This window comes from Artemia franciscana, chromosome 4, assembly GCF_032884065.1.
Source record: "Artemia franciscana chromosome 4, ASM3288406v1, whole genome shotgun sequence".
NCBI classification, from domain to species: domain Eukaryota; kingdom Metazoa; phylum Arthropoda; class Branchiopoda; order Anostraca; family Artemiidae; genus Artemia; species Artemia franciscana.
In genome coordinates this window covers 18964941-18984817 of record NC_088866.1, presented here as the reverse complement: position 1 = coordinate 18984817, position 19877 = coordinate 18964941, and the positions used below count along the sequence as shown (strand labels likewise).

Here is a 19877-nt window from a genome sequence, read left to right as displayed (position 1 = left end):
TCGATTCCCCATATGACTTCTTTTGTTTTAGGGTTTGGAATCTGTACTATGTCATGCTCCAAAATGGGATCCTCCTGCAAGTGTAGGAGCTGTGGAAGACATGACAAAAAAATCTCCATTGCTGGTTTTCAATATTGATGAAATATTAATGAAAGCTGCTACATTAGATGCAACAACCGAATCCAAGTTTAACATTGAATGTGGTGAGTTATTTTAATTGTTTGTTCGAGTGTGCGTTTTTTTAGAAACACACACACACATATATATATATATATATATATATATAAATATATATATATATATATATATATATATATATATATATATATATATATATATATATATATATATATATATATATATACATATATATATATATATATATATATATATATATATATATATATATATATATATATATATATATATATATATATATATATATATATATATATATATATATATATATATATATATATATATATATATATATATATATATATATATATATATATATATATATATATATATATATATATATATATATATATATATATATATATATATATCACAATAATTGAACTAAGGAAGAGGCAAGCATGAATAAGTATGTTATCTCATAAATAACCACGATACACGTACTGTCTAGAGAGCAATTCAAACTAAAGAGATTGTTGGATTTGATTCATCTCGTCATGGTTACAGCAGCAAATTTGATTCGTGTCATCATGGCTGCAGGTGCAATCTAGTAGTGCAGTTGCATGGTTGTAGCTAGCGATAGCTTTAACCTAGTAAAGAGTAAACCATAGCCCATAGAAACTGGAAGTTTAAAAATGGGTTTATAAAAAAGTGTCGAGTGAAAAAAAGCCATTTTATGCTGATTCAGGAATGGTAACTATTAATTCAGTTGATCTTGATAATAAAAATGGATTGTGACAGAAAATTAGGGAAATTTTGAAAGACCTTGAAACCGCTTCAAAATGGTGGCGGATCGAAACGAAAATTGCATCATTTGAATTGTTGGGGTCGAAAACACCATGAAGTAGAATTACAGTCCCACCTTGAACAGCTAAGAAAATAACTCATGCATCCCTGAAGTGTCTTTGCATCACTAACACTTTGTTACCGTCCTCACCTTCAAAGCAAAAAAACAATGTGTGCATCACTGAGGGGCCTTGCGCACCTCCAACACCTTGTTGAAGTCTACCTTAAACGGCAAAGAAAATAACTCCTGCATCCCTGAAATGTCCATTGTATCACTAACACCTTGTTACCGTTCTCACCTTGAAAAGCAAAAAAAAAAAAAAAACAAAAAAACTTGTGCATCACTGAGGTGTCTTGCGCATATCCAACAGCTTGATGTAGTCCCACCTTGAACGGCCAAGAAAATAACCCATGCATCCCTGAAGTGTCTTGTGCATCTTCAATACCTTGTTTTAGTCCCCACCTTAAATGTCAAAGAAAATAAATTGTGCATCCCTGAAGTGTTTTGTGCATCATTAACGTGTGTTGCGTATCTCAAACACCTTGTTGTAGTCTCCACCATGAACGGCAAAGAAAATAAACTTGTGTATAAGTGAAGTGTTTCGTGCATTAATGCATGTACATTACTGGACTGTCTCTTTTTTTCCTTTTTTCCTGTCAAGGCTAAAAGAATGGCGCAAAATGGTAGAGAGATATTTAATGACTCATTGAAAAGCTAATATTCATATATTCTTCCTTTTCATGAATTCATCTCGGTAACGCCATCTGTAGTTTCTGAATGTCACCAAAAATGGCACGTTTTGGTACCATATCTCAGGTAGAAAGACAAGTGTAAGTAAACGGATACTATTATCATTACCCTGGTCGAAGACGCTTCGCTGGTGGTTTACAATCCCAACTCGTGTAAATTCCCCCTCCCATTCTCCTTAATAGGTTTTGTATTCATTGGTAGTTCTGCTGACTAGTAAAATTAGCAGCCTAGTGCAACATCAGAGAGATATGCTTAATGGGTTATTTCAAAGTTCTTGATCATATGTATGTCCTTTTTTTTGTAAATTTGTCTTGATAACACCATCGTAAAGTGCTATATGGCACCAAAATGGCGATTTTGGCGTCACTTCTGGAGTTGGAAAGCTAGGAAGCATATAAAATGTGTTTTTATAATCTCCATGGCCGAAAACACTTCAAGTGAGGCTCATAACTCCTTTTTTGTGTACTTTCCCCTCCAGCTCCCCAACGAAAAAAAATTCAAATGTTTGTACAGTTTTGAAAAGCTTGGGTTTTACTGGAAATGCAAGAAAACGCGATTGTGGATAGAAAAGTCCTTAAACAGCCTGCGGACAATGAAAGACTAATTTAAATAACGCTCAATAACCTTTGATTGACCTTTCCGGATATACGCTGCGTCATTGTAGAAGCAATAATAAGTCCTATTCATTTTAAGGTTCAAGCTCTACGCCCATTGGACAAACTCAGTTTTAAAAATTAATAAAAATTATAAAGCTCTTTGACATTTAGGAATGTTCTGCAGTATTACATGCGCAACTATCCAAATGTTTTCACTAATTTTTTGCATGATATATGAATCTACTATAAAAGTTTGCCTTTTTTGTTTCTTTGCTTCATTTTAAATAATTCTTGAAATAGCGCTTGCTTGAACACTTGGTCGGGGGGGGGGGGTAATCTCCCCATAAATAGTGACTGATTGTGACCTGAAACCAAGACAGTCGAAATATTCAATTCCCCCTTCCATTAGTTGATTGAAAATCTTTCTTTCCATAAAATGATCGAAAATATTTCTATGAAGCGATATATACGGGCATATAAAATATTTGCTCGTGGGTTCAGGTTAACACGAAGTTCTGAAGTAGTAAACCTTATAGGCTGAGTAATGCTTATGCTTTAATTTTTTGAAGGTGGTTTTTTAATTTAGAATTTATCTCTTCTTTTCTTGCAGAGGAATCTGAAGAATTTTTGAAAAACCAAAAGCAGTTATTGAACAAAGCAATAGGTATTGAGGGCTTGGCCAACATTCAGATAGAAGTGGGTCTTGATGACTTCAAGGTGACACAAACTTCATCTAAAGCTGACCTTAAGGTAAGAATTTTTGTTTCTTTCTTTAAAACCAAGTTTGCTGCTTTAAAATACTATCACCTGAGAGAAAACTTTATCTAAAGATGAAGTCTAAGTATTTTTATCATTTTCTTTCTTTAAAGACCCTTTACAAACTCCCTTGAGAGTAAACTCCATCTCAAGATGCAGCAAACTTCATTTCAACTGAAGTTCATATATTTTTCTGTTCTGGAAGAACCCTTTAAACCCAGTGAATTACGATAATGTTCCTTGAGAGTAAACTCCATATAAAATTGACAAGGTTATTTCATTTTTTTTCTTAATCCATTGTCCTTATCATTCTTTTAGAAGATGGCCTCTAGAGCAATTACTAAATTTTTGCTTCGTGATTCAAGTGTGCTGGACCCGTAGCTGTGCTTTCAGGTGGTAATTAAATAAGAAAAAAGTTTCTATAACCGAAAGTAAGGAAAAACATAAAAAATGTAAGGGCAACAGACATTGTTCCGTATATGAGGGCGAGGGGGGCTTCAAGGATCTTTGGGTTTGAATTTCATTCAAATTCAACGATCCTTGTGTTGAACAGTCTACTCGAAAGGATTGTGCCAAAATTCAAACTTTTGTGTAAACAGCCAAGGTATAGGAAGGGGCAGCCCCCCTCATGAACCGAATAATTTCTATTCGTTTTTGTTTTTAATGCTGCTCCCTACTTTCAGTTGAAAACATATATGTTATTTCTCATCGTTTTTCAGATTATGCTGGGATATGATATTCAGATATGATCCTTTCCTCCCCTCCCCAAGCAAATTTTCTCCCGGAAAATTTCCAATGGAAACTTTTTTCCCCACAGAAAATTATCCCCGCGGGAAATCTCCCTTGCAGGAAATCTTCCCCCCCCAAAAAAAAAAATATCTTGCGTATGTTTAGTATGTTTATACTGATTAAAGTGCTGTATTGGTCACCTGCCTTTCTTCTGAGACTGGGAGATTAAATAGCTATTTTCTGACATTTTAAGCCGATTTGATATCTCAGAACTATCGTTCAATAATAGTCCCAATAACAATACTACGAACAATCTGAACTACAAACAAATTTCGTAATTTACAACCGTTTCCTTAGGGACTCTGACGGGTCATATCATTCTCAAAGGCGTTTGTACCTCTGTACCTCTTAACTATTAACTTCTGTACCTCTTAACTATGCGGAATCTAATGGTTGTTCTAAATTGTTATTAGGTATATTTGGGGGAAACGGGGTGGAGAAGGGGGGCTAGCTGCCTTCCAATTTTTTTGTGAGCTCACTTCTGATTTTGTAGGGCCCTTGGTTCGACATGAGCACCCCTCAAAAAGAAGAAAAAAATGCATCCGTTATGTTTCTTATGCCAAGACATTCAAAATCCTGTATTTTTGTATACAGGATATTGAAGCGTCTACGGTAGTTTTCCCTGATATTCTGAATCTGATGGTATGAATATAATTAAAATCGTATGGCTTTTTGGAGGTGCCCCCCCCCCTATTTCGAAAATCACAAATTTTCTTAGTTTCACTCTCAGCCTCGTAGCATTGATGGGTAACATTAAACTTAATGATATATATATATATATATATATATATATATATATATATATATATATATATATATATATATATATATATATATATATATATATATATATATATATATATATATATATATATATATATATATATATATATTAATCAGCATAAAAGCTATTTATTTTTTTTGACGTATCAATTGATATTTTGTTACCGTGAACTCTTTATTAATAATAATATAATATTGATTGCTGTTGCTCTAAAGTGTTCACTAAAATTTTGAAGTTTTAATAAGTTTTGAAAGTGTTCACTATGAAACACTACTAGGTAGGTTCAATCTTGTCGGATTTGTAGCCAAGCTTCATAATGGTTCAAGTCTTACCTTGAAAATTGAATATATACAGAAACTGATGCCGTGAATGATGCTGTGGTAAACTTCGGAGTGCCGCATGGCGCTACATTGGGTCCGCTGTTGTTTCTTGTTCATGTAAAGATCGTCTGCCTGTACTGACTTTTGTAAGTCGCAACCCCTACGTCTGCAAATTATGTAATCTACAAATGACGTTGGGTGTAATTGTAGAACCCCAGGATGAGTTAAAAACATTTGCAGATGGTTCACTAATGGCCAGTTGGAACTTTGAATCTTTCAAAATAAAGTTACTAAAATTTTTGAAGAAAACCAATGCACGGATACAAATTGTCTTTTAACACTGAACAATCAAAGTTGTCTTTTTCAGTGTCAGCTCGCTGAGCCCTCGAATGGCATCGAAGCCTCACGTAGACAGGGGTCTTTTTTTATCTTCATAAAAAAAATCCTTGACCCCGCGCCCCCAAGTACTTTCGTAAGTTGGGGCCCCTGTGTGTTGACATTTTCGGACGGGTTCTAATAGGTGAAATGCTTTCGTTCAAGCACCACATTATAAATGTTGTAATAGAGAGAGAGAGAAAGAGAGAAAGGTATATTTAAATAACAATCGTAGCTCAAATGGCTAATTTGATGTTGAAATACAAAGCATGTTATTATGCACTATTGTATATTGACGTAATAAACGGGACAAAATAGTTCTGGTAGGGTTTGTCCGAGCACCCTCAGGCACAAGTTTTAGTTTCCGTCTCGTACGGCTGACTGTCAAGGCTTCTGGTGGTAAAATATCACGGTGAGCAGGATTAGACAGCAGTATTTTGCCAAAACTCAGGATAAGCTCGCCCAAACAGAATCCCAAATTTTGGAGTTCAAGGGTTGCTAGGGCATCGTGGCAGGAAATGTCTCTGTTACTCAGGATGATCCTGGTTGCCCCGTTTTTGGACTGACTTAGGTTCCTGCATTAGATAGGTGGTTCTCAATACAGACAGGCCCCAGACGGGACAGGCGTATTCAAGTATGGGGCGTGCGTAGCACAGGTATGCCCGCAGAAGACTGTGGGTGTTACACCCGAAGCGACGCATTTTTGAAAGGGTTTGCAGAGATGCATTTGCTCTACGGGTCACACTATTAATATGGGTAGTACAGTTGCAATCATGTGATGAAATGACACCTAGTATTTTCACCTCACTGAACCAAACCATCCAACCAAACTGTACATCCAAACGAAATTCTTGGTTTGGATGTACGATCTTCATCAAATACCCCTGACACCGACAGCTGTGTCGGAATTTTCCCCTAGAATTTTCTGTACGGTTTGGAATGCACTCTTATTGTAGCTGGGGTCATGGGGGCCTCTTGGCTCCTTCAAAAGACGGTAAAGCTATATGTGAACGATATATTATGAATGAATGACAATTATCAACAATTGTTTTATTTACCTTATCTTAGTTCCTCCAGGGCCAGGTGTGGCACATAGGGCATCTACAAAGCTTCGCCAGACGTCTTGGAGTGGGGTTGTGGCAGTGAGGTCCTCAAACTGCGGTCGAAGTGACAGCTCTGCTGTCCTCAGGTCTCGATCGTACTCTCATCTGAATGCACTGTCTTCATAATTTATCAGTGGGCTGTGATTGGCGGAAATTTCTCTTAATTTTATTGTTATTAAGTGTCTGCTCGGGCTGGAGGGCGGAAAACAGAGGAAGCTGCGATGTATTTAGTGTCTGTTATTATTATGGTCCCAAATATGCACCAATGGAACGGAATTATTTTGTGCTTTTTTTTTAAAATTGAAACATCTTTTGAATTTGAGAACTTCATTTTAAAGCTAAAAAATCCTTAAAACCCCTATTGCTCATTAAAATAGCGTCCATTGAGAGCGAAACTGTCGTACCAGCAGAAAAGCGACCTTTAGTTTGATGGTGTTTGTAGCGGTAATGGAGGGCATCCCCCTCAAGAGGTATTTTTTTCAAGGTCTTTAGGATGATAGAAATGCTGAAAACAAAATCGATAACAGAAAAAAACAACACTGAACTTTTAACCTGAACTTAGAACCGAAAAGGCAAATATGACAGTGTTGCACTTAAGGGAGGACCAAATTTTCACTTATTACCATTTGCCTATTCTAACAAGCGCATTGTTTCATAAATTTATATTTCCTGATAGCTCATTTTGTTAATTTGAAGCGTTTTTTGTGAGCTTATGTGGTGTGATTTGTGCTGCAGAAGTCATTTTTTAGCTTATGTATTATACTATCATATATAAGGAAGTGTTATTTTCTGATTTTGGTGATTTTTAATGTTTAAGATTGCAACCAGTCTATCCAGCGTGATCTCTAACTTATTTTTTTTAAACTGACTCTAGACGAAATCAGCCCCAATAGTTGATGAATTTGGGTTAGGGTTAGTATTGTACCGCTGTACGCTTCATATTGGACAAGACCTTCTTATTTTGTCTACTGTTTCTGTGCTTTTGAATAAAGTCTGCAGCGGGATCGAGTCGTCGGTTGCAGAAATGTAACAGACTCGGAAATTCTTTCATTATGTTTTATTTTTCAAAATATACAACGAATTCTTAATCGTTTCATCGCAACCGATTTTGTGCCTTGCCCTACCTAGGCATGTCTAAAATCCTGATGTCCCCCTCGTTATAGTCGAATTTTGTTTTTTTAAATTTATTCACCCGAAGGAAGCTATAAAGGCCTTTGGTATTCGGTACATCAATTTGATATTTTTATTTTTTAGGCCCTTTTCTGGACATATTTGATGCTAAGGAAAATATTATCTACATAAACACCTTTTATACAGTGCATGACGCTGCTGAAATACTATTATGTATCTTTTTTGGTCATTAAATGCATATGAATCTGACGCCAGTCACATAAAAACTGTTTTGCTTTTTCAAAATTGAGGCTCTAAGGTATAGCCAGCGCTAAAGGGTGCTCGTCCAGCCCATGACTCCACGCCCCGCTATTGGAGCCTGCACCTCACGTTGTGAATAACTAATCTATAGGATGGGAGGAGATGGGCTGGAATCGTCTCGTAAAGTCTCCTGAAAGCTGAACAGTTCCTAGGGTGTGGTGGTGCCCTGGGCAAAATTAATTACAGCACCCCCTCTCGGATCATATATAAGCAAAAAGAAGCCATGAAAAATGTGATGAAAGGGAGGACCCGGGACAGCTTACCCCTCCCCTCTTCTTTGAACGATTCTGGCTTAAAGACCCTTTCCCAAAGAGAACAAAAGATTCGATCTTAAGAATACGCTCTTATCCGCCTTTTTGATCCTCCTTTTAAAAAATCCTGTGATTCCCCCACCCCTCCCACATCCTCGCTTAGGGCAAATACTTGTGCGAACATTGCTGTAATTATTAGCTGTTTTAGGCCCTCGAGACTAAGGACATATTTAGTTTTTAGTTGGAATTAGAGACAAAAAAGCAATGGTTTTAATCTTTCTACATTAATTTTTCTTTTGAATAAGTACGTAAGATCTCAAGAAAACGTCCGTCATGAATAATTTATTCGTGAGTTGAAGATCAATGTATATTTCTATATTTCTATATATATATCTTACGTATTCTAGATCCCCGTGACAGAAATGCTTGGAATCCGAACACCAGTTTTTTTGCAACTGAATAAATTGAAAAGGAAGCTAATCAGAAGCAAAAGTAATTCTGACCTAAATGGTCACTCGGTAGCGAAGAAAATTAAACATGAAGAAGAAGAAAAGGGGTACCTGATTTGTCCAGCACCAGATTTGGATTCGGCTTGGGGAGACGTGAGTTATAAATAATTTTTCTAGTTCGTTTTTCCCTTCCTACTCTGGGCTCACACACATGTTCAAACAGGAGCAAAAATCACCCATCGCCGCAATTTAGCTGCCAGTTTGAGCAATTTTAGTTGCTCCGTTGAGCAACTTCGCAGAGTTGAAAAAAACTCAACTTTAATCTTGCGACGAAGCAATTTTTATAGCAATTTTCTGTACGCAACAGCAACATAATGGAAGATGCGGATAATATTATTGAGAAGCTGATAATGGCTGTTCAGTTTAATTCTTTAACATAAGAAAAGAAAGCAAAAAGTCACAAAAGCTAGGAAAGACTAGGAAAGCTTACAGAATTCCTCTTTCTCTTTCTCCTCCTTGCAACAAGAGATAGAAGCAGAGCATCTTTTTGTTTCATTTTTCTCATCTGCTTTAATTTCAATTTTTTTTTGCGGATTAAATAAAAAAAACAAGTTTTTTTAACTGAAAGTAAGGAGCGATATTAAAACTTAAAACGACCAGAAATTACTTCGTATATGAAAGAGGCTGCTTCCTCATCAACGCCTCGCTCTTTACGCTGAAGTTTGACTCTTTCTCTCAATTTTTCTTTTTAAAACAGTAAAAAACTTTAGCGTAAAGAGCGGGGCGTTGATGAGGAAGCAGCCTCTTTCATATACGAAGTAATTTCTGGTCGTTTTAAGTTTTAATGTCGTTCCTTACTTTCAGTTAAAAAAACTTGTTTTTTTTATTTAATTTCTGGACGTTTTTGAATCAATGCATGTTTTGATTTTGGCTCTCCGCAGAGGAATAATTAAAACAAAATTTGCATTTTTTTTTTGGCTAAATGGCTTTCTCATAATTTTGATCGAATGATTTTGAGAAAAAAAGAGCGGGGGAGGAAGCCTAGTTGCCCTCCGGTTTTTTGGTTAATTAAAAAGGCAACTAGAATTTTTGATTTTTTACGAATATTTTTATTAGTAAAAGATTTACGTAACTTATAAATTAGCTTAAGTAAAGAACTTTTGTATTCTCATATTTTTATTACATATATGAGGGGGTTCCCCCCTTGTCAGATCCTCGCTCTTTACATTAAAGCTTAAATTTTGTCCCAATTCATTAAGAATGACCCCCGAATCACAAAAGCTGTAGAATAAATAGTTGAAATTACTAAAAATACTTTAGCGTAAAGAGCGAGGTATTAGGAGGAGGTGAGCCCCTCAAATGGGTAATAATTTCTGTTTGTTTTAAGTTTTAATGCTGCTCCTTACTTCCAGCTGAAAGAACTTTTTCATATTTATTTTTTCATTTTTTTTTAAATAATGCTAGTAAATCCTGCGCTCCCTTCATGGAGATTTTCTTCCGCCATGACAAACTATCGATGGAAAGTTCCCCCAGCATATCCCCCTCTTCTCAACCCCTCCCCCAACCAGAAAAATCCTCCTGAAAACGCCTGTACGCTTCCCAATAACCATTACTATATGTAAGCACTGGTCAAAGTTTGTAACTTGTTGCCCCTCCCACGGGGACTGTGGGGGAGTAAGTCGTCCCCAAAGACATAGTTATAAGGTTTTTCGACTACGCTGAATAAAATGGCTATCTCAGAATTTTGATTTGTTGACTTTGGTAAAATAATTAGCTTGGGAGGGGGCCTAGGTGCCCTCCAATTTTTTTGGTCACTTAAAAAGGGCACTAGAACTTTTCATTTCCGTTAAAATGAGCCCTCTTGCAACATTCTAGGACAACTGGGTCGATACGATCACCCCTGGGAAAAAGAAAAAAAAAACAAAAAAACAAGTAAACACGCATCCATGATCTGCCTTCTGGCAAAAAATACAAAATTCCACATTTTTGTAGATAGGAGCTTGAAACTTCTACAGTAGGGTTCTCTGATACGGTGAATCTGATGGTGTGATTTTCGTAAAGATTCTATGACTTCTAGGGGGCGTTTCCCCCTATTTTCTAAAATAACGCAAATTTTCTCAGGCTCGTAACTTTTGATGGGTAAGACTAAACTTGATGAAACTTATATATTTAAAATCAGCATTAAAATGCGATTCTTTTGATGTATGTATTGGCATCAAAATTCTATTTTTTAGAGTTTTGGTTACTATTGAGCCGGGTCGCTCCTTACTACAGTTCGTTACCACGAACTGTTTGATAAAAGTTTGCTGATGCGAAAATCCTGTGTGAACAACAAGGCAACGAAAATTGCCAATTGACGCGATTGACGAAAATTGCCTATTGCAGCAACTTCTTGTGTGTGAACCTAAGGTTACTTGTGTTTTGTCTTCTATAAGTGATTTTGGATTTCTCCTCAATGAAAATTTATTTATGCAATTAAGTGTTCGGATGTGTAATTAATTGTTTATGCATATTCATATATGCCTTTTTATTTATTCAGTTAGCAACGCTAGATATTTGCTGATTTTGCCGCCTTTTCAGCTTTTAGACCTTCTAGAATACATCAAATTTCTTCTGCTCTTTCTGGAAAATCTAGGTTCTCAATTAGGTACTAAATACTGTTAGTTCCAAATGAATATAATTTGAAATGTAGAATTTTAATTGAAATATCTTAGTAATCTCAGTAAAGATTAGGAAGGAAAATTTAAAGATTGTTGTTTATTTATGATGAAGGAACATGAGGATTTGAATATTTTTTTTTTGTGTGAGTTTATGTACCGAGATTGAGAATGGCTCTTGTGTCTACTTACCCAGCATTTCTTTTTCTTTTCTTATCCTGTGTTCTTTTTTTTCGCTGTCATCTTTATTAGACATCGGAACTGAATGTATTTAATACAAGCTGTTTTTTATTTGTTTTTTTTTTTTGCAAAAAGCTTTTGCAAAAAAAACTTAGCTAAACCACTGAGCTAAGATGTCTAAAAAAGCCTTTTTTTAAAAGAAAAGAAAAACCTTGACTCCTTGTTTTTTCCCTTCCCAAATAAAAGCACTATACGGAAAGTTTGAATTTGTACGTTTGGTAAAAAAAAACTTTCCATCAGTTAACTTCGAATGATTTTTTTTTAAACATATATTTACACAGCTGTTAGGGTATTGAAAAAATATCTAATGCTCTCAGGTGACTCTGGATAAATAGCCGCTTTTAACTTCATATCAACCAACTGGAAAGCATTTAAGTTAGAAAATAGCTTTTACGGGGAATTCCGACTTTGTGGTCTCTTCGATTGATAAGCTACAGCTTCATAAAATGTATATACACGAAATATGTCGTGTATATACAATGTCGTACTTGGAATATATTTACTATGTGTAATCGTAAAAGAGAAAGTTTTTGCATTAAATTTAAAAACGGCGATCAAATGAGCATTGGTACGTTACGAGTGTGTAGCTGGCGCTAGGGTGAGAAAGAAACAAGTACCCAACACCATCTAGCATTTGACGTTTCTTGGACGTTTTTTTCGTGTAATAATCAATCAGTGTAACTGTCAAAATCAGTAAAGAAAAAGTATCTGATTTTAATTTTGAAGCGCAATTGCAGGGTTTTAATAAAAGTGGTAAAGGAAGCCAATCGTTAGGTGAGGTTAGTGATTTTTTCACACTAGCGTCAGTTTTCATTCTTATAAGTTAGCAATGCTCATTGGTCTATTTTTTACAGACAACACCTCCTCCGTCCCGCCCAAACCTTGGGAGTTTAAGTCTAACATTTTCGCTTTGACGAAACCCTATTTTCACAATATGTGCTTATATAAACGTGTAAATTTGTATTCGTTTTAAGACATAACCACAATGGTAATGCTTTATTTTTACTCCTACTGTTTCTAAAGTACATTTTTAAGGGACGACATACTTTAGTAAAAAATTGGATTGAAAAAAGGATGACCCAATGTCTACTTTCTTTCTTTTTAGTCGAAAAAAAGGCACTGCAATGTCCTTAACAGGGTCTTGCGATTTATTGTCATCTTTATGGATCAAAAAGCTTAAATTGGAATGATTTGACCCACATGGAAAGTCACAAAAGCTTGATCTGTCAGTATAAGGAAAATTTGTTACCAGTATTCTACTGTCCTTGACAATTGTAGTAATATTGATTATCACTTCATTGTATGAACTACAGTTAAAAGTATTTTCACCTGTCTCATCAGTATTCGATAAAATTTTTGAGCTAGAGCCATCTAGGTCCTTTGAAAGTTTGTATTCACCGGTATCTAGGAATTGACTAGCTCTTCTGATGTCTTCTTTTTTGGAGCATCCTTTTGCATAACGATCCATTCCAGAAAAAACACTTATACTATGCAAGTTTTCCATTCGTTTCACGACATTTAAAATAATCGGTAAGCATAAAAGTTGAAACCATTCTTGACTTGCTTGTATTAAATTTTGATCCTCGAATAAACGGAACTGAAGAAATATACCCTTTGAGCTAGTGGCTTTACTAATATTTTGGATATTTCTTGCAATTGTTGAACACGCGTGTATTTTTGATTCAGCTGCTACAACGTGATTGGATTCAAGAACAAGGGGAAATGACAAAAAGTTCCATTTACTGAATTGAAGATTCTCGATTATTTTTAAAATGTCAGGGAAGAAAGACTGAAAGGTTTTATGAGAGAATGGACTAACAAGAGACAGTGATGGGACTGCAACCGGTCCGGTTAAATTCCGAATGACCTGTTTATCCTGACAAAACAAGTTTGTGACAACTTTTATTTTTCTACTAGTACAGACAAGTTCTGCTTTTTTCTCTTCAATATAGTGTCTTGTTTTTTGAAATTCTTCCAATATTTCATATATTATTCTGAAATTTTGCCTCAAGATTGATTGGATTTTGATCGATTTTAGCATGTGTCTTGATTGACCCCATGGTTGGATTAAACATTTGGTGAACTTGGCAAGCCCAAATCTAGAAACACAACTTTCATTTCTGTAAATTTTGAAATTGGGTAAAAATTCGTCATTGAAACCATAGTCTAAAAAGCTAAACTTTTTCTTTAAATTTTCATATTGGGTAGTAATTGTCCGATTGTTACAGAAATACTTAGCCCCGGTAATATAATTATAAGCTTTTTTCAAGAGGCTTCGAATTTTTGCTAATGAGTAACAACTCAAAGTCTTAGGGATGTTTCTAAAATTCAAGGCTTCCATCAAAACTGCAGACACAGAGAAATTTTCTGGAATAAGTACCGTCCAATAGGATATAAAAACTTTTCCAAGTTTTTCAAGTTCATCAGCTATCATTCTGTGCAACTGGTTTTGTTCAACTATATCTAACTCGTCTGCCATAGTTTTAATCATGACCAAATCAAATGTTAGATAATTATACATCTCTTCCATATTCTTTCCACTATAGTCTTGAGATAAATATCGTGACAGGCTATAATGCCACATAAACCTCTCTATTTTCCCACAGCTAGTTGTGGTATCATAAAGTTGGTCAGAAAACTTTTTGAAAAAGGCCATATGATCCTTCAGTTCGTTGCAGTCTATTTTTACGGTATGTCTCGAGGCGCATGCACAAATTTTTGAAATGAGACTAAACGAAAAGACACAAAAGAAGATCATCGTTTACACTTCAGACTCCTCAAACTAACTTGTTCTGTTTTTGGTGGTCATTTGTATTCTTTGTTACGTGCTATATGTGTCAGCAATCAGCTTCGTATTTAATTAAAAGAAACGATTGTATTTGGCACGACTCGTAATAAACCTGATGTTATTACCTTGAATAAGACACGTTTCGAAAACTGCTCTGTGCTTCATTTTGAATTTTAGAAAAGACCGTCGGCTTAATCAACAGTGCGAAGGTAAAAGCACATATATTGCATATCTTTGTCACGTTCTTACTTGTTAAGTCAGTGTTGAAGCATATTAAGCTGGGTTCAACGATTAATCAATAAAAATCCGATTTGATCACTAAGAACCCCCCCCCCCTCTTACCGAAGACTACTGTTCTTACCGAAGACAAATTTTAAGAATGCCATTTGGTGTCAGAGAACTTCAAAAAAGGCTCATTCGATTTTAAATTGAAAGGGCCTTCTTTAATAGTCAAACCTGATGGAGAGTAACTAACCCCCCTCCCTGACATCCTCTTCTCCCAAAAAGTATTCAATAGAAATTGTGATTTTTCCGTTGTGTTACCAAGAGTCTAACATTATATTGACAATGCTATTGGGGTGCACACAATCCCCCAGAACCCCTGGGCAAGGGTTGTAAGTTTTGCCCAAGTCATCTAAGGTTTTCTTGGAAAGGATAGTCGAATTGAATTTGGATCGGATGGAGCTTTTGTGATTACAAGTCGGAAGTTTTAGTGCCTTTTTTATGAGTCAAAAGTGAACGGAGGGACGTCACCCCTCCCAAGCCTATCATTCCCCAAAAAATATCCGAGCAAAATTTGAGAGAGCGATTTTGCTCAGCATTATTGAAAGGCTCAGTAATTATGTCTTTGGGGATGTCAACCTGCCAATAGTCCTCAGGACAAGGGGTGTAAGTTAGAATATTCTCAAAACGGTAAAACAGGAATAACTGGATATATTAATTTGGGGAAATTCAGGAAACGATAAGGAAGATGATTAAAAAGGCAATATTTGCATGCTATCAATGCTACTACAACTACCACTACTACTACCACACTACTCCATTTACAGTATTAAGGGAAAATTTGAACTAAATCCAAAGAAGCTATGTGCCTGCACATTGTCAAACTAGCGTATATTAAGAAGTGGTTTGGGTATTGAGCTGGAACTTTCAGAGAATACTTAAAGGGAAAATATGAAAAAACTTCGTTTTCTTAAAGAGTTAAAGAGGCTGCGTCCCAAAGTCGAACCTTAAAACGTACAGGAATTGGGAGAGGCACTTGGCACCCCCCGTTTTTAAAGACTCTTTTGTACAGGTTTTTTGTTGTGGGGGGCTACCGCCCCCCTAACCCCCCGCTCTTGGCTTCAGAAAGGCCCTCTTTTAATTAACAAAACAAAAAACCTGTACAAAATAGTCTTTAAAAGCGAGGGTTTTGGGGGGCGGCAGCCCCCCAGCTGCTTCTCCTAATTCCTGTACGTTTTAAGTTTCGACTTTGGGACGCAGCTTCTTTAACTCTTTAAGAAAACGAAGTTTTTTTCATATTTTGTGAAAAAAAAACCGCCCGATAAGGGACTTGAACCCTTGATCTTAGGTTTAAAAGTCCCACCCTCTACCGACTGAACTAACCGGGCATCTAAAAGTTAACGTGAGCTAACAATTAATAATAACTTGTAAGAATTTCAAAATTAACATGGGCTCTTATGGGGAAATGGGTTTTTCTAAGCTAGAAAATCGGGGGGTTAAGATTTTCCTACGAAACTTTCAAGGGCACTTACTCGGAGAATTCCGCGTCGAATGAGTCTTCGTACACCCAGATCCGATGTCGGCTGTGACCTGTAGGCGTGGCAGAAAAAAAAAGAATATGAAGATTAAGTGGCTATGCGTGGTTTCTGGAAAACAGGGAAGGAGTTATCGAATCGAGCTGAAATTTCGCGAATAAGCTCCTGGGCCCTAGGGGACCTTAACTTGTGAATTTCAGTCCGATCGGACAACGTTAAAGGGGGTCTAGGGTTGGTGGGTCGAAACTTTCGGCCAGATTTTCCCCATGAAGGAAAAGTCGGATGGGTATGAAATTTGGCAGGTTTCTTAGTTGGAGCTAGGGCTACGAAATGCATCCCTCCCCATCCTTCCGCGACCACTGGAACCGAAGATCGCTTAACATTGTCGTGGTTCGCCTCTTTATAGAGGCACGAGTGTGCCTCCTTGAAGATCATCTCACCAAAAGGCAATGTGTGCATACTACTGCTAATGCCACATTTATTGTTGCTACTTCTATTACAACTACATGTAGGGCTGAAAGTACTGAGATGAAAATTTCAAGAAGTATATGAAGATACAGGTTATCAAAAGGACATATCAGCATTTTTCTTTTGGTATTTGGCCAGTTAACAACAAGTTGAATTAAGCCGGATTAACCGTGTTGTTTCGGAATATATTATAAGTGAAAAATAGCTCTTTTTTCTGGATATTAAGAAGTTGTTTGCCAAGTTTTTATGGCACTTGGTATCTACCAAGTGACATATAGCGATCGCAAATTATGTCGGTCTGTCTGTTGGTCAGTCGGTCTGTCTGTCCCGGTTTTGCTACTTTAGGCACTTCCAGGTAAGCTAGGACGAAAAATTTGGCAGGCGTATCAGGAACCAGACCAGATTAAATTAGAAAGTATCGTTTCCTGATTCGACCCTCTGTGGGGAGCGGGGGGACGGTTAAATCGGAAAAAATAGAAAATGGAAAAATAGGATCGAGTTGAAACTTGGTGGGGAAAATAATCACAAATTCTAGGTACGTGATTGACATAACCGGAACGGATCTGCTCTCTTTGGGTGAGCTGGGGGGTAGGGCTAATTCTGAAAAATTAGAAAAAATGAGGTATTTTTAACTTAAGAAGCAGTGATCGGATCTTAATGAAATTTGATATTTGGAAGGATATTGTGTCTCAGAGCTGTTATTTTAAATCCCGATCGGATCCGGTGACATTGGGGGGAGTCGGGAGGGGGGAACCTAAAATCTTGGAAAACGCTTAGAGTGGAGGGATCGGGATGAAACTTGGTGGGAAAAATAATCATAAATCATAGATACTCGATATACATAACCGACCGGAACGGATCCGCTTTCTTTGGGGGAGTTGGGGGGAAGGTTAATCCTTAAAATTAGAAAAAAATGAGATATTTTTAACTTACGAAAGAGTGATCGGATCTTAATGAAACTTCAAATCTAGAATTACCTCGTAACTCAGATCTCTTATTTCAAATCCCGACCAGATTCAGTGTCATTGGGAGGGGGACCGGAAATCTTGGAAAATGCTTAAAGCGGAGAGATCGGGATGAAACTTGGTGGGAAGGATAAGCACAAGTCCAAGATATGTGACGGAAATAACCGGACAGGAACCGCTCTCTTTGGTAGAGTTGGGGGGGGGATGTAATTCGGAAAAATTATAAAAAATGAAATATTTGTAACTTACGAACGGGTGACCAGATCTTAATGAAATTTGATCTTTAGAAGGATCTTTTGCTTTAGAACTCTCATTTGAAATCCCGACCAGATCTGGTGACGTTGGGGGAGCTGGAGGGGGAAACCGGAAATCTTGGAAACCGGATATCTTGGAAAACGCTTAGAGTGGATAGATCAGGATGAAACTTGATGGGAAGAATAAGCACAAGTTATAGATACGTGATTGACATAATTGGAACGGATCCGTTCTCTTTAGGGGAGCTCGGGGTTGTTAATTCGGAAAAATTAGAAAAATTGAGGTATTTTAACGTATGAACGGGTGACCGAATCTTAATGAAATTTGATATTTAGAAGGAACTCATGTCTCAGAGCTCTTATTTCAAACCCCGGCCAGATCTGTTGACATTGGAGGGAGTTGTAGGGAGAAACCGGAAATCTTGGAAAACGCTTATAAATGTCGTAGATGCGTGATTGACGTAACCGAGCTGGATCTGCTCTCTTTGGGGGAGTTAGATGGTGGGGTTCAGTGCTTTGACGAGTTTGGTGCTTCTGGACGTGCTAGGACGATGAACATTTGTGGGTGTGTCAGGGAGCTGCACAAATTGACTTGATAAAGTCGTTTTCCCTGATTTGATGACCATCCGGGGGGCTGAAGGGAGAGAAACGAGTGGGTGATTGGATTTTAGTGAATTTTGATATTTAGAAGGGCCTCGTGACTCAGAGCTCTTATTTTAAATCCCAACCGGCATTAAGCTTCTGATTTTCCTTTTAAAGCCATCTTATGATTCTTAGAATTTTGCAAGAGCTCATACCATATCAGCTCTTGGCTCTTCCGACCTCGTCATAAGTGCCATATGAGCTCTTAGCTCTTGTTAATGAATTATTTTAATTAGTGAAAGGAACTGTCTTTTGGCTTGATTATTATTCTGATTTTGACAGTGAGGGAGGGTTTGGACTGAGTGAAAGGAGTGCTTTTAGTTGTTTAAAGTAACAAAAACAGGCAAGCAGAAGAGGGGGAGTTCCCGGTCGCAAGCGCCGTTGTACCTGCGGGGAGAGTCTCCCTTAAACTATGGGGATTAGGCGAAGGGGGACTGACGCTTCCCTTGTTTATCCCTTGCTATTCCTTTGTTTGTGTTGACCTATGCTTACTGATTAGACATTGTTTACGCTAGTGTTGGCTCTCGACAAGAGAATTCGCATTTAATTTTTCCCGGGTTAAACCGGTTTGTGATGGGTGATAACATAGTGCGGAATGCAGTACTGAACCTTATCTCAAGAGCTATGATATCAGGTGTGAAAACAAGGTGAGAACACGAGTTTTTCAGCCGTGAAGTGATTTTAGAAGCGAAGGAAATTACCTATCGTATGTCGGACTTAGGGGAACGTGTAATAAAGCATGTAAAGGACGAGGACAACTTGTTCTTCCTCGATGCAAGCGACGATGTTCGCTTGCTGTGCCAAAGAAGAGAGACAGCTTCCCCAGTTCGTTATTTTTGAGCCCCAAGAAGTTCTCGCCTGCAATGAAGAGATCGCTGCTTGCGTAGTGTCCACCGTCAACCAGATGAATCGCAAGTTCAATGGCCTGCTTGACCGTTTGAACCAGAAACCATTACCGTGGCCTGAAGGCAACCCTGTTGCTGCTCAAGCTATTGAGTCTACCCCTTCTCCTCCGTCTTACTCAGTAGTCTTGAAAAAGCCTTCTCCTACCATTGTTACCGCCGAAGAAAGGAAAAACTTCCCGTCGAATATTTGTGGTCACGCTTTGAATAATGACAATTTTTAACTCCGTCGAGGGAAGTACGAATGGAGCCTTGTAACTTAGGACAAATCTAAAGCAGCGGTACTACCAACTGGAAAACCCCTGATTCGATTGGCGAAAAATGTTTGGAATCGTACTTTTCCCACGAATTCAGTGCCCCCAACCCAAATACGTGTAATCCCTTCGCAAACCGGCTAGAATCGGTATTATCCAACAAGTGCTCTAGTGATCTGTAAAGTTCTAGAGCTCTTAGTCACAAAAGAAATTCAATATTCATGCCGAATGCCTCACCACCAGTTCGGTTTCCGACCGGGTCTAGGTTGTGCTCACACTCTCTTCTGTCTTGCCACTATTCTAGCTGATTCTCACGAATCTGGTAACCTTATAATGAACGGTGCTTTTGATTTGAGTAAAG

General features: G+C 37.3%; 1 protein-coding gene across 1 annotated transcript in view; it reads left to right on the top strand.

Annotated features, from left to right (window-relative positions):
• The window catches only part of LOC136026099 (TATA-binding protein-associated factor 172-like), a 246494-nt gene that overhangs the window by 11658 nt on the left and 214959 nt on the right, over positions 1-19877 (top strand). Inside the window, exons 4-6 of the mRNA XM_065702380.1 lie at positions 32-203; positions 2942-3081; positions 8548-8742. Coding sequence (XP_065558452.1) covers positions 32-203; positions 2942-3081; positions 8548-8742 — 507 coding nt within the window. The remainder of the gene's footprint in view (positions 1-31; positions 204-2941; positions 3082-8547; positions 8743-19877) is intronic.